The sequence below is a fragment of the Thunnus albacares genome, chromosome 1 (genome assembly GCF_914725855.1).
Source record: "Thunnus albacares chromosome 1, fThuAlb1.1, whole genome shotgun sequence".
Lineage (NCBI taxonomy): Eukaryota > Metazoa > Chordata > Actinopteri > Scombriformes > Scombridae > Thunnus > Thunnus albacares.
Window position 1 is genome coordinate 8,735,344 of NC_058106.1, and position 15,116 is coordinate 8,750,459.

Genomic DNA, 15,116 nt, shown 5'->3' on the forward strand with positions numbered 1-15,116 from the left:
TGATCTGATGAGGTTTCCATGTTAATTGTGTCCCAGAGAAATAATGTGATGAAAATGTGGAATTGGTTCTCAGATGTTTTGGCCTGCAGGTCCGTTTAATGCCAGCTTCCAAACAGATGGAGCTTCATTTCATCATTTCAGCAATGAAAGCGCTTTTAATTTTCCCGACAGTATCTCACAATATCAACGCGTTCAAATTCATGAAGTCGCTCAGGGACACCAGAGCAACTGTATAGTGTACTTTTATCGAGTTATGCAATATTTAATGTAGTTGTTAGCCGGTGTTTAGACTCTTACTATCATTTTTTGTAGTAAAAAAAAAAAACACACACACAAAAAAACCCGAATATGACTGATGAGTTTTTTGAGAAAAGAGGATTCTGGTTGTTTGCGCTTCAGTCTAAGGTAAGTCTGATTAAAGGAGGCTGGGATTAAAGGCACTGAGTTAAGCCACTGTACAGTATGTATCATTATATGCAACTATTTCCTGGCACAAAGTTCAGTCCTTCACATTTCTCACAAGAAAAACGCAAAATAATGAATCAATAATAAATGAATGTTAAGAGATTCAATAGGAAAAACCAAGAAATACTGCAGTATATGACACATACGTCTGTATAATGAACGTCAAAGCATTTATTCAAGATAAAATAAGCTACCGCACTTTATTATGAACTTCTTCAGGGCCAATCACTCAAACACACTCTGCGTCACTGCAGGTTTATTTAATGTAATTATTTATTGACTTTTTCTTTTCCCGCTATGAAACTAAAGCTCAGAATTGCGTTTTTTTTTGTTTAGTTAACAGAAATATATTAACTGAATATCTTTTTTTTTTTTTTTTTAAATGCAACTGTAATGTTTTTCGTTGTGGTTAAAAATCTATTTTTTATTCAGATTTGTTTTTCCACAGTAGATATTTGACACAAACACGTTATAAAATATAGATCTATTTAATCTATAAAAAATAAAGACATCAACAACAAGTACATGAAAAAAGGAATGTAAGGAAATAAAAAAAATCCGGTTTTCTGGATGATAAACTGATGATTGCAGTGTCGGCAAAGTCTTGTTGAAGCTGTTTATTTCATAGATCAGAGCTGGATTTCCAGCAATATTTTCCACTCAGTGTAAAACGACTTTGAATACATTCGTTTATAGAAGTTTCGTTTCAAGAAGGATAAATTTGAAGTGTAACACATTTTATCCACAACTCTTAACAGTTTGTCTGTGATAATATCATCACCTATTTATCATTTCTATTTCTTTTATCTTTCTCATTCATTTTTTTTAACAGACGTGAATCCCGCAATAAGTCTTTCACCTCAATCAAACCTGTGACACATAATTAAAAACTTACTGGAACACAAATGTTAAAAAATAACCGACCAGGCGGATTTTCATCAACTATCGACTGATTTTTAAAGAAAACTAAAACTACAGCAGCAAACGATATTTAAGACGTTTCCAGACTGTAAAACTCTATTATCATTATATAAGAGGCAATGTATGATAGCTTTGTGTAAAAAAAAAAAAAAAAAAAAAGAAAAAAAAAGAAAAGAAAAAACTTAAATACGTCTTTATAGTTTTACTGAGGACGAGATTCAAGCAGTTTTCAGGAGGAAATCTGAGCCGCTTTTTGTGGAGCTGTTTCACTTTTCTCGGACAATCTTTTCGGCTGATGTAAGCCTGAATGTTTGATTCAGGTCAAATGTTTTCCAAAGATTCAAAAAAAATGATACAGGCTTCTCAGTGGTGTTGAAGTCAGATTGTGTGAAGGGTCGGCACCATTATTCTACAGTCATAATTATTGCTTTAAAGCTTTGAAGTGACTTCAGAGGCTGCAGTCAGTATTTATTTCACATCACGAATAAACTGAAGCAGGACGTCCAGTAACCAAACAGCATTTCATCTATTAACGTTCACTTGTAATTATTATATTGATTGGATGGTTTTATTTCCTTCTGCAGAAGATAAAACTTCAAAAATATGAAATAAAAAACAACAAAAAAAACAAATAAAAAAAACACATTTAACACACGAGGCTTCCACTTAGTTATCTGGCTACAAATAGTCTGCAGTTAACACGGACAGCTGGAAAAATAATAAAAGAAAGAAAGAAAAGAAAGAAAAGAAAAGAAAATGGCAAAGCGAATGCATGCGGCGATTACATTACAGTATTTTTCCCTTCACAATATCTACACTTGACGTCACATCATTTGTTGTTCAGTACTGAAAGTTTATTTTTCTTAAAACCACTTTAGTAAAATAACGTCACGTTTTTTTTTTCTTTTTTCAAAAATGATTTTAAAAATATATTTAAAAGATACACCTATTATATTCAATAAATCAGCGTGAAATGTTGCATGCATTGTAAACAAGGTGAATTATATCATCAACAATACACACGCACAAACACACGCGCGCGCGCACATGCACACACACACACACACACACACACACACACACACACACACACACACACACACACACACACACACACACACACACACACAGCCTCTCGTAGGCTTGGACTCTGGTTAACCTCCACTGCACATGATGAATATTAATATTTTAAAGAAGGAAAACATCATAAGAGTGATCTGATTGGCTACACATTTTCAGTCCCGGAAGCTGATTGGCTAAATCCAAACCGTGCTGCGTAATGACTGATCCAGCCGCAGTTCCTCACAAACAGCGGAGACGCCTCGCTGTCTCATTTCTGTCCTGGATCAGTCTTAGAAAGAGACAGATGAAAATTCATTTGAGCAACAGAGCTGCTGGTATTCCTCCTGCTAAGATCTCAGCCTGAACTCAACTAACTCTGCTCCACCAGAGGAGCCGCGCTCCTTGGCATTTTCTTCTCTTGGACCTGTACGTGTGTGGGAAAATGCTCCATTGTTTTATGTTGGCCCTTTGGCCCAGAACACCCAGGGGCCGTCGAGCGCCCAGCTTCACCCTCCTCAGGGTAAACTGTAGTGACAGAGCACTCAGGGGCCCCTCATTAGCTCTCTCTCCACTAAGAAGCAAAGAAGCTGCTTTAATCCTCTCTGTCCTGCTCAGTCTGGCAACACAGACATGATTATAATTCCATTTTCATTCTGCTCTCTTAACTTGTGCACAGTTTAACTACCTTTATGAATCGATAGAACCCTTAATAACAAAAAAAACATGTTTGTTAAGCTGTGTTAAGTGATAAGATGTAAAAACTGATGTAGTTTTTATGTGAAAATATCTAATTATTGGGGAAGAAATAAGCAGAAATTAATAGTGTTATTTTGTCTAACTAGAGGTGATACTGAGGTTTCCCATACTGCAATTTATTGGTCTCTTTTTGTGTTTTGATTGAGTGATATTCACTCCTTTTATAGAAACAGTGGTTAACTAGCAAAGAATAATTAAAGGATTTGGTCTAATAATTGTTAACAGAGTTAGATCCACACACATCCACACACTCCGACACAGCATTCAAAACCTGCACCTACCGGACGGTTACATTCAATATGTCACGCATGCAGGGTCAATATTTTGTGTACTGTTTGTTGTGTTTACTTCTTGTTTTCCTTGTTTTATGTTTCAGTTGGTTGACTGTGTGATCAAGATCAGTGCTGGAGGAATGTTAAGTTGTTTTACTCTCCAAACAGGACAAACTCAAGTAAATCCTGATATGTAGTATAGCCAAGCAATTAATTTGATTAAAATATCTGATTAGTGGCAATATTACAGTCGGACACAGTCTCCAGAACACCACAAACTCATGTGCTCACTCACACACACACACACACACACACACACACACACACACACGTATTTTCTGTTGGGAAGGGTCATAAACCACATAGAATGGAAATGGCAAAATAAACGAAATACACTTTATTTATAAATCTTGAGTTATAATTTAATACGGTACCAATATGTTAACCAATATGCTTTCACAGTACATCAGAGTGGTTGTCAAAAAGAAGTAAACACAAATACACACTCATACACACACACACACACACACACGCACACACACGCACGCACAGATGCATGCACACATGCACGCACATACACACACTTTCAGTTCAGCAATACCCTGCAGTGGTCTATTGTGCCATAAAGCGGCCTGGGCTCATAAATGCATGAATTATCATGGAATATATTTGTTACTTGACCTGGGAAGTTGTGTACAGTTGGTTTATCTCATTAAGAAACTGTAACAATATATTTTTAAATCTCTCTGAGACAGTCAGTGTAAAAGACCTGGAAACATAAATGAATTAGAAGTGCTTGGTAATGCATTAATCATTAATCCAGTAAAGTAATGTCATTACTTTTATCTGTTACCAGTCAAAAGAATACAAATCTGTTTTCAGTCCCTTCATATATAAAAATATTAGACTACGGTCATCATGATATCTACTAGTTTAGATGAGAAACGGTAGAAACATGAACAAAAATGACTGTTTTGATGAGAAATTAACATGATTTTCTCCATGTTAAAAATTTTATAACATGTAATCATCAAGTATCAGGAGAAAAAACAGACGTTGATGCTGTGTTTGGTTTCTGATCATTCAGGAAGAAAAAAAAATGTTTTTACTTTTTTCGAAAGCAAAATTAGTAGAAATTGAAAAGGAAATAATTACTGCTGCCAGTAATTAACCAAAATATTCAAAGAAATATTTATGTAAAAAAAAGTAAAGATATTACTCATGAAATGGTTAATAAATAATGCATTATTTAGCATAACACTGACCATGAGAAGTGCAGTTTCCAAATATCTTTTGCTTTTTTTTTTCTTCGTGCATCCACAATTCAAATAGAAACCAACGTAACTCAGACAGAGCGTTAATCTCTCCTCTCCGTCTGTACACTGTTGAGCGAGTAGCTTAAAGTCAAATGAACCTGCTGGAAATCAGTAGATGTTTGGGTTTCAAACACTTGTGTTAAATCTTTCTGAAATGTTCCTTTAGTCCAAAGTGCCATGTCTGGAAGGTATAAAACAAACAAAAAAAATAAAAGATCGACACAAGACAATCCCTGCAGTTTTCTCACTAGCCCGGGCAAAAATACGTAAAACATTAAAAAAGGAGCCGAAACATAATTTACAAGCACGATAAATATACACACAGGGTCCAATAAATATTGTTTGTAATCCCCCCAAAAAAACATAGACTGTGAGTGGTCACCACACTGCAAAAAATGTCCACCGAAACCAGTCATTTCATCTCAAATTCTCTCATAAAATAAATTTAAAACAAGTGAAAAAATTCTGCCAGTGGGCTCAGATCATATTACATCTTCAGTACGCTTCATTTGTTTCAGGGATGTTTTTAGAAACGTAGCGACACAATGCAGAATAAGGCAGATCACTCCTCAGGTGTCAAGAAAATGGCGGTTAATACAAGAAAAATTATGATTTTTTTTTTTTTTTTTTTACCTTGAAAATGGCTGTAATTATCTTATTCCACTGGCAGTTTTTTTTCCTTGTTCAACATTTTAAGCTGCAGTAGATGAAATGACTTCATTTGAGGTGTGGGACCTTTTCCTGACCTTAGTAGCACCATTGTAGAGTTTCTCCTCTATTGAATAGGCATGTAAGGCCAGTTGAAGCTGCTCCCAGACAGCAGCATGTCCCTTATCAGAGTTTCTATGGGGGTTTTCCCCACCAGACGGATGAAGAAAAGCTGCTCTATGACAGAAGAAGAGACGGTGCGTAGGGAAGGCAAGCGGAGCAACAGCTTCCCAAACCTGTTCGGCTGGTTGGGATACTGGCTCCTCACGTACTCCTCTAAAGCACACTGGGATTTCTCCTGCAGACCTTCCACATGGGCCACGTCTGACAGACCACAAGCATCTAGAGACAAGATAAACAACAGGCAAGACAAGAAGCAGTCAAGGTCAATGATTCAACCTGCAGGCATACAGGAGAACAACAGCAAAATTAAACAGAGTTTGATTTTTCAGTTCACTAACTAGGTTATCTAGAGGGTTTACAACACAGCAAATTTAGTGGTTGATGATGCATTACAAAAAAAATGTGTGAAGTGTGATCATCACAAGGCAAAAAACCCCCCAAAAAACACTAGAAGCAAAAATCTATTATGATTTCAGACAAAAAATTAAGGCTTTTCTCTTAAAGGTTATTGTTTTTCCCTTCCTACGTCATTGATCGGTGTATTAGAGGAGGGCTGGACTGCAGACTACTGTGGACCTGTGGCTGGATTCAAATAGTTGATTATCTTATAACAGATGTGAATGAGTCTGGGTGAGATAGTAACAGAACAGTAAACCAGGTACAGATAAACCCCCTTGTGTACAATATTTAACTCTAAATAAATCAGTCATGATCAGATAATATACAATACAAGAGCAAAGTTGTGGAAATGTAATGAATGAGTACATTTGGATCAGTGCTGTGCTAAAAGGAAGTGGACTGAGCGTAGTTGCCTTGTCACTTAGACAAATGGATAAATTGCAGTGCTGTACGTAAACTGGCCTTTTGAAATCTCAGGCCATCAAAGATGGCGTCGCATCTCCCATCAAATTCACAAAATGATGTTCACAGCATAGAAATAAGGAAGCAGTATAGATGTGTATCACAGCACGGTTAGGGTATCGACTGTTCTATTGTATAAGACCCTTATATACCGTATTACTACACACAGCAGTCCCCTCTGTGTACCGTGGTGCTGCAGGCCGGATGGCAGCAGGGATTAAAGAACGGTTACTGTGTCCCACTTTAAAGACACGTGTTCAGATGTACTCATGGGGACTAAAATAGACCTACATAGGAGACCATTTATGTTTTTTACTGCTTTTCAACTCATTTTGATCCTGCTCTCTGTCCAGCCATCAAACATCACTCTGATAATATAAGGCTCTGAAGTAAGCAGTGTACATTTTATAAATCAGTGCCGACCCACATTTTCACTCATTTCAATAACGACAGTCATGAAGGTCTTTTATAAAAGAATAATATGTAAGTCAAATCCAAAGGTGTAGTAATTTAAAACATAATTAAAAATTAAATACGTCTAGTCATATTTTTGCCAATTGTGAATTAATGCAAAACCTCCTTTTTTATTCTTTAAATTTATAAATAAATTTGATAAATCACTGACAATTTAGATGCTTAAATTACAATATAATAAATTATCAATTATGGGATTTGATGGGGCACTTTTCTGTCTCTGATGTGAAGCAGCAATAGAATAAAACATTATGTTGCATCTTTTACACACCATATGAATGCAAACTATTTTATATTTTAGGGGATGCAGTGATTTGAGGCAGTTGACAAACCCATTCAAACTCATTCACAGCCTCTTAAATGTTATAATAATAATAAACTTTATAATACTGATTAACTTTATTTTGTTCCTTTAATGGCTGACAAACTGTATGAGGTCATATAAGTTCACTGAAGGACTCAGTCAATTGTAAAGGAGTTACATAAGTTATAAAGACAAGGCTTTTTAAAAGCAAACAAAACATTTTTTTTGCTTTATTTTCTTTATCCTTTTTCGCTTTATAGTGATCATTGACTGGAGGCTAAAGTTCAATTTAATCACATTACAAATTCTGAAAGGTATTTTTTTTTTTACTTTTTCCCACCATAAGTGAACCTTTAAATTTAACAGAAAATAACCTTCACCTGAGAGGTTAATTTAAAAAAAAAAAAAAGATAAGTGGTGGCATTTTCGCATATCACAAAAAACACATTTTCAGAAATGCTCTGAGACTCTGGACCACAGAAAACATTTCTGTGACAGTATTTATGGATTTAACCAGCTTTTTATTCCCACGACACCAATACTCAGACCGCAATCATTATCATCAAATTATTTTATGAAAACACTTTTTTTTACTTAATTGGTGGCTGTTTCCATACCAACTAGAAGTAATACTTTTTAAGCTAGGTCATAGTTCACCCACAGTTCATCTCCCATAACATGCAAGGTGCAGTCTACTAAAGAGTGATGTGTTTTTGTTGTTTGTTTTTTTTATCTTATCTTAATATTAATTTATTTTATTCATATTGCTAGTTAATTGACTCCATAATATTAATTAATACTATTTCACACCGCTGCACACGCTGCCGCCTGTAATAAGGTGAATACTTTAACAAAAAATACATTTCGGACATCCATCGCGGTCCAGGCCTCCATGTTCGGATGTGGAAAACCCAGATGTACCTGTGGTGAACAGCACGATGGCCTTGATGCAGCTGTACTCCGCTGAATCCACATGCAGCACCTTCAGCTTCTCCACCTGCTCCTGGAAGACCCGGATGTGGTCCATGAAGGCCACCACTCGGTCCGCGGACATCGGGGAGGCGTGGAGACCGGCGGCGGCCAGCAGCGGGGCGACGTGGACGGGCATGGAGCACTGAGCGGCGTTCAGGACGAACAGTTCGCTCCAGGTGAGGCGGAGCAGGGCCACCTGGTCCGGTACCTGCAGGTCCGGGAAGAAAGGGATGTTGCGGGCCCACTCCACGGCGCTGAACAGCATCCGGGCCGCCAGCTCACAGATGTTCTCTATGCCCATGATGTTGTTGTTCTGGAGGCACTGAGAGCCGAACCTGGAGGTCGGGTAGGGCTCGGCCCGCAGCAGCAGAGAGATGTATCCCGACAGATAGGAATGGCATTGGAGAGGGTCCCCGTTCGTCAGAGCAAACTGACCGTGATAGGACTGTGTGGGAATCCTGCCTCTCTGTACAGCTGCAACGAAAAAAAAACAGCAGACATGTCAAAACCAGCTAGAAGGCAAATTAAAACAACTCAAATGACATTTGAAGAGGAAATAGTTACAATAACAGAGACGGCATTTAAAGCACACTCAAACACTCAGAGGAACACCACAACTACCCGAGTTCATTTCGAGGCTATGCTGATAGCTTTATGGTCGTCTGGCTCTCTGAAATGGACGAGAATAACTGTTTCAGACAGCTCCTGGTTAGAAATGTCACATTCAGCTCGGTGCTCGGAAATCAATTTCTAGGCCACAACCTGCAGATAATGGCGTGTGAGGGTTTACAGCATGTCTTCGGGTCTTGCTGTTTCATTTCAAATTGTCTTAAACTGTCCGGTTTGCGTCTTGAACTGTTTTCCTCTAACAGACCAGCGACTTTCTGGCAAGTAACTTCTGTAACCATTTTGATAAAAGCCTCCTGGGCCTGGTGGATTATTTCCCTAAATTTTTGGTGTTGAAATCTGGCTTAAACTTTATTAAAATTTGCAATAGCTGTTCTTGAAACTCTAAAATGTCACTCAGTTATTTCTTGTGTAGCTAATAGGTTGCAGTCGGCTACGCTGGGCCTGTATGACTAAAATGTATAATGAATACGGATACACACACACACACACACACACACACATACACGCGCACGCGCGCACACATAATCTATCAAAAACGTCACACACTAAAAGGCTAAAATTTAAACGAATAAACATCGAAATTAATCTAAAATTTTGCAGAGTTTCCATCTAATTTGAACATGTGACATTTAAAGCAGCTTCGGGCTCTTTCGGCCACACAGCGGCCGAGTATGACGGACATAAAGCGGCCGAATAGCAACAACAATACCAACTACACATGCTACAAGATGCTAGCCGCAACACAGTAATCTCTGAAATATCACAGACTGGACACTACAGATAATATAGAGGTTAGTAGGCGAATAACAGATTACAGACATATAAATAGTCGGAGAAAATAGGAGCAGACAAATGCAACACAGACGGCTGTTAAATTATATACAGACACTAGCTAGCCTTCAAATGTAGCATGCGAAATGAGTTTATAGGACAGACATCAAAGAAAACAATGTCGGTGAATAGGGAGCATTGGGCCCGTCTCAAAATGAAGTCCAGTGTCCTGGACCGTGTAGTGCTGGATAATATGATGTGATAATACCGAAAGCGACAACAGGAGGATGCCAGCCCGTACCTTCCCTCCTCATGCCGACTTTGAGGCATTTCTTGAGGCGACAGTACTGGCACTGGTTGCGGTGGTGCTGGTCTACGGGACAGTTCCTGTTGGCCCTGCAGGAGTAGCTCAGGTTCCTCCTGACGCTGCGTTTAAAGAAGCTCTTACATCCTTCACATGTGAACTGTCCATAGTGCTTTCCGCTGGATTTATCCCCGCAAACGATGCACTCGATCTGCTGGCTCTGCTGTTTGTCCATGGACGAGGAGGAGGAGGAGGAGGAAGAGGAGGTGTTGTTGCTGTTGTTGTTGGTAGTGGTGGTGGTGGACGCGGTGGTTGAGCTGGACGGGTTGGGCGGCGGTGCGCCCTGGGGTGCTGCTGCCGCCGGGGGTATTTCCAGAGAGGTCGCCTGGTTCATGTGTCCAGTCAGCTCCCCGGACAGAGACAGAGGTGCGACCTGGGACACCGGGGAGGAGAGGGTCCCCTGGGTGTCCCCGACGCCCTCGGTGTTTCTCCACGCCACCATAGCCATTTCTACCGTCTCCAAAACTTTGCGCGCCCAACTTTCCTCTTTTTACGCGATAATTAACGCACACGATTTGTCTGCATGAATTACTAATTGCACGTTCAAGGAAAATGCGACATTGCCTGACAAAACAGAATACAAGTTAAGGCTTCAAATGTGGATAGAGCTCATAAGATAACGGCAATATAATTATAACGCGCGACTTCACAAGTCAAAAATGGCCAGTCACCCAGAAACTGCTTCGGCGCGGTGGAAATCCAAAAAGAAAGCTTCATTCAGACCGAGATAATGCACTATAACATCCACAGAGGGAAACGTAAAGACAGACAACACTGAGCCAAAATCCACATAGAGGGAAGCAACGTTATCCAAAAAGTATAAATATAATCTGATCCTCTCTGTCCTGTGTGCCCAGCTTTAACGGGCTACCGTGCGAGCAGATCCTTCCTCAGATATGAACCAGGCTTTCCAGACGCTCCCTGCTCTCCCGATCAGTCAGAAGTTACATTAAAAAGAAAACGGAGAGGAGCGAGAGAGAGAGAGGGGATGATGGATGATGATTTTGATGATGCTTTGCTCCGGGACGGAGGAGGAGAGTGGTGCGTCCACACGTCACGGGATGTGACACAGTGACGTCTGTGTTTGGGGCGGGGTTAACGCCAAGAGAAGCTCGTCTGGGAGCAGCAGCGTGTATGGCGAGTGGAAAGTGCCAATTTAAGGATTACCAGGAGGTGGAGGAGAAGGAGCAGTCTGTATTGAAACTGACAGAAGTATATGGTATCCATCATTCTTTTTTCACATTGAATATAACTGAAACCTTGCTTTTGATTTACATTTAATACAGTAATTTAATACAATTATAATACAATAATTGTTTATTATTTAATATAATAATACAAATTAAATTGGCATGGCCAAAAATGTTGGTACCCTTAACTTAATATTTTGTAGCACAGCCTTTGATGGCAATAACTGCAGTCAATCAATTTCTGTAACTCTGAATAAGGTTTCTACACTTCTCCACTGGTAGTTTGGCCCACTCTTCTTGAGTAAACTGCTCCAGTTCTCTCAGGTTTGATGGCTGCCGTCTGCCAACTCCAAGTTTCAGTTCTTTCCACAGATGTTCAATGGGATTCAGATCAGGACTCATAACAGACCACTTCAAAACGGTCCGATGTTTTCTTCTCATCCACTCTTGGGTGCTTTTTGATGTATGTATGGAGTCATAAACCTGCTGGAAGACCCATGACCTGCGACTAAGACACAGCTCTCTGACACTGGGCTGTATGTTTCGCTCCAAAATGTCTTGATAGACTTCTGATTTCATTTTGCCCTGCACAGATTCAAGGCACCCAGTACCTGAGGCAGCAAAGCAACCCCAAAACATTTCTGAGCCTCCTCAATGTTTCACAGTAGGCATGTTGTTCTTTTCTTTGAAGGCTTCATTTTTTCTTCTGTAAACATCTGGGTTGGTGTGATTTACCAAAAAGCTCTAATTTTGTTTCATCTGTCCAAAGCACATTCTCCCAGAAGGACTGTGGCTTGTTAACATGCATCTTGACAAAGTCCAGTCTGGCTTTTATGTGTCTCCCTCTTAGAAGTGGGGTCTTCCTTGGTCTTCTACCATGGGGCCCATTTTCATTCAGACAGCAGCAGATGGTGCGACTTGAAACTATTGTACCTTGAATTTGAAGATCAGCTTGGATCTGTATTGAAGTTTTCCTTGGTTCTTTCTCAACCAATCAAGTAATCCTTCTGTTCAAATCTCAAGCCAATTTTCCTCTTGTGACCACATCCAGAGATGTTGGCTACAGTTCTATGGGCCTTAAACTTCTTAATAATATTGGCAACAGTGGTCAAAGGAACATCAAGCTCGTTGGAGATGGTCTTATAACCTTTACGTTGACCATGCTTAGCTATTACCTTTAATCTAATGTCTTCAGACCACTCTCTAGTTTTCCTTCTGTTTTCCATGTTCAATATGATGCACAAAGTGGCACAGTAAGTAATTTTCTCCTTTTAAACTGGCTGCATGAGTGATTATAAGATTGAAAACACCTATGATACTAATTAAAACACAATAGTCTGCTTACAGTATCACTTCAAATCAATTATTTCTTACAACTTATAAAGGGTACAAATAATTTTGTAAAGTTTGTAAATGTATTTCTTGTATTACTTTTATATTATTTACCATGAACACAGAAGTGGTCTATTTTGAAAACACACTAGACAAATGTAACATGCGACAGTGCACAGATCCTCTTTTCTCATGTAAATGTCACAGGACAGTCTCCTTCGGTACGTAATCGTGGCGCTGCCGTGGCGCTATCATGGCACTATCCGCTCACCATACAGCGTGGGAGTCCAGTTGGATTTCTGTTGATACACACTGCTGAGGATGGTATGATTTCTTACCTCCCTTGTGTTAATATGATGTATAATGTAATGTCTCTCTCTTCCTCTCTGCGTGTGTGTGTCTGTGTGTGTGTTACACTTGCTGCTTGATTCAATGCTTTCTGTCATTCTGTCAGACAATGGTCTCTGATTGATTGTCATATACTTGAAATGATTATGCAAGGAAATCTTTAAGCTCACACTGTATTTGTCTCACATGAGGAGACCAGATTCAGCACATGCAGATCCTAACTGCAGTAATTTGATGCCACCTAGTGTCATCAGTAAATTACACAAAAGCCTAATAGTATGGGCTGCACTCCACTTACATAAATCTACTACATTTAGGATGCAACTGTCCTCAACATTTTGACACCCTGAGCAACCTTATATAAGGTGTTCATCACAAATGAATGGACAGTCTGTTTCATTCACTTCTCCCCTCACCTCTCTGTTGCATGATATCAACTGTGACTGCACTTGAGTATGTTGTTCAAACATTACAAATACTTTTTTTTTTATCAGGTTTCCATAATACTTTTATCAGAAACTGGTAGACTTTAATTTTCATCAGTAGCCTACATTAAAAAAAAACATTTTTTCCATCTTTAGTCCACCCTTTTCAATTGAAAAAAGGCATGTAAAGAATTCCCATTTACAATGTGTACCTGCAAAAATAACTTTTTATATAACATTTAATGAATTAGCCAATAATTACTTTGACCTAAATTGTTAATACAATACTAATATTACCTCTACTTACTGTAATTATGCAATGTTACCAACGAGAGAAAACGCTGAGGATATATATGAAGTCAATTAGTTAACTCGAGTTCAGGAGCAGGGCAATGTCTCAGTCACACCTCTAATCTCCTGTCAAACCTGGTTAACCAATCCTGCCCCGTCTCAGATTGCTGTCACTTCCCCTCATCCATTCATCTTCCTACCTCATCCCTACCCCATCCCTCCCTCTACCCATCCTTACCCACATCCCTTCATCCTCTCTTTCCTCCTCTCATCCCTACTGATTCAATCCTGTGCATACCTCTCCCATGCCTTATTACTGCCTGGGGCCCGTAATCGGCTCAGGTGAAACCACGTCTGAGACAGATCCCCCACACTGAGTCTCCCTCTGCCCAGCCTTCATTATATCTGTTCCAGACCAGTCTAACTGACAATGTCCCCCCCCCCCCCCCCCACACCCCTCCTCCTCCACAACACACCCCCCTTAATCACATATTGTTGTGGTGTGCTCCTGGCTGGCAAATGTTAGTATTTTTCATCTTTGTCCCAATGTAGTTCAAAACGTTGTTTCTGTAACCGAGGGTGTTAATAATGACCAAAGCATTTTATTCACATGTCAAACATGAATGTTTTTGTGTGTTTATTAAGTGTTTAAGGCCACATGATACTGGTTTTAAAATCTGTGTGAAATCTAAATATTAGACTGATTATCCAGCACCACTATCAAGAATATACAAATATTAAAAAAACATATATACATCATAAGCCGATGGCAGACATAATATTCATCCATGGACTGGTTCAACACGTGCATATGCTGTGCTCTCTCTCTGAACTGATCGGTGCAACTGTTTCATCTAATATGTTGTTTTCTAATTCACACACAGCATTACACTACTCGACACAAACATACAGCTGCAACCTTCTGCATGCGTCAGACCATGTTTACACAGAGAAATTGAGCACTGTTTTGCACTTCTATACAGGAAGGTGATATGTTCAGTGCTGTCCCGTTGCCATCTTTGCTTCTATATACTGCAGTACTGCACAGTCACACAACAGTACACGTCTATGTGATGTCTATGTTGCCCCTTCATAGAAAGTCATCTCCATGTGAAAATGTCCACATGTCCATCTCACTGTTGAGTCATGCACCATGAGTCCCGAGGCTGAGTGTGACGTCATGTACTTCCAGACGGCCAACTCTGCAGTCATCCAGCGGCTGCTCACACACAAAGCAAGCTTTGCTCTGCTCACTAACAAAACACACGGCTGACGTCCAAGACCAATCAAGAGTGGAAGGTCAAGGCTAAAGTGTTTACCACACTGGATGGGGATGATGCATTTCTCCACCACAGTTTAATTCACTGAACTCTGCTCTATCTTGTGACAAGCCCAGTTAACATTAATCACAGATTTGGGAGTTTAAAGATGATAAATCCCCTGTTTTTCAATGATCTGGTGCCCTTTAAGACTCGACACCAGTGGGGAGCTGAAAGCGAGCTAATTGGAGACAAAGTGAGAGAGAGTTTGG

At 39.5% G+C, this 15,116-nt stretch overlaps 1 protein-coding gene across 2 annotated transcripts; it reads right to left on the reverse strand.

The window, feature by feature from the left end:
• Positions 1-3,858: 3,858 nt before the first annotated feature.
• Positions 3,859-11,031, reverse strand: LOC122993662 (COUP transcription factor 2-like). Of its 2 annotated transcripts, none has more exons than XM_044368134.1 (3): positions 9,937-11,031; positions 8,184-8,708; positions 3,859-5,842 (listed from the first exon to the last, which is right to left on the reverse strand). In XM_044368134.1, exons 1-3 carry the CDS (start codon positions 10,445-10,447, stop codon positions 5,568-5,570), a joined length of 1,311 nt encoding a protein of 436 aa, XP_044224069.1. In that variant the 5' UTR covers positions 10,448-11,031; the 3' UTR covers positions 3,859-5,567. The 2 variants fall into 2 exon arrangements, with proteins under 2 accessions (XP_044224069.1, XP_044223988.1); XM_044368053.1 differs by having other exon boundaries at positions 9,904-11,031.
• Between the last annotated feature and the right edge of the window lie 4,085 nt (positions 11,032-15,116).

Excerpts from the sequence above, each read along its gene's own strand:
- LOC122993662 (XM_044368053.1), bottom strand. The coding sequence starts at position 10,447 with ATGGCTATGGTGGCGTGGAGAAACACCGAGGGCGTCGGGGACACCCAG. Across the intron at positions 8,709-9,903 it reads TCCTCCTGTTGTCGCTTTCG|CTGTACAGAGAGGCAGGATT; the intron begins GTATTATCACAT and ends TTTTCGTTGCAG. Across the intron at positions 5,843-8,183 it reads CATCGTGCTGTTCACCACAG|ATGCTTGTGGTCTGTCAGAC; the intron begins GTACATCTGGGT and ends TCTTGTCTCTAG.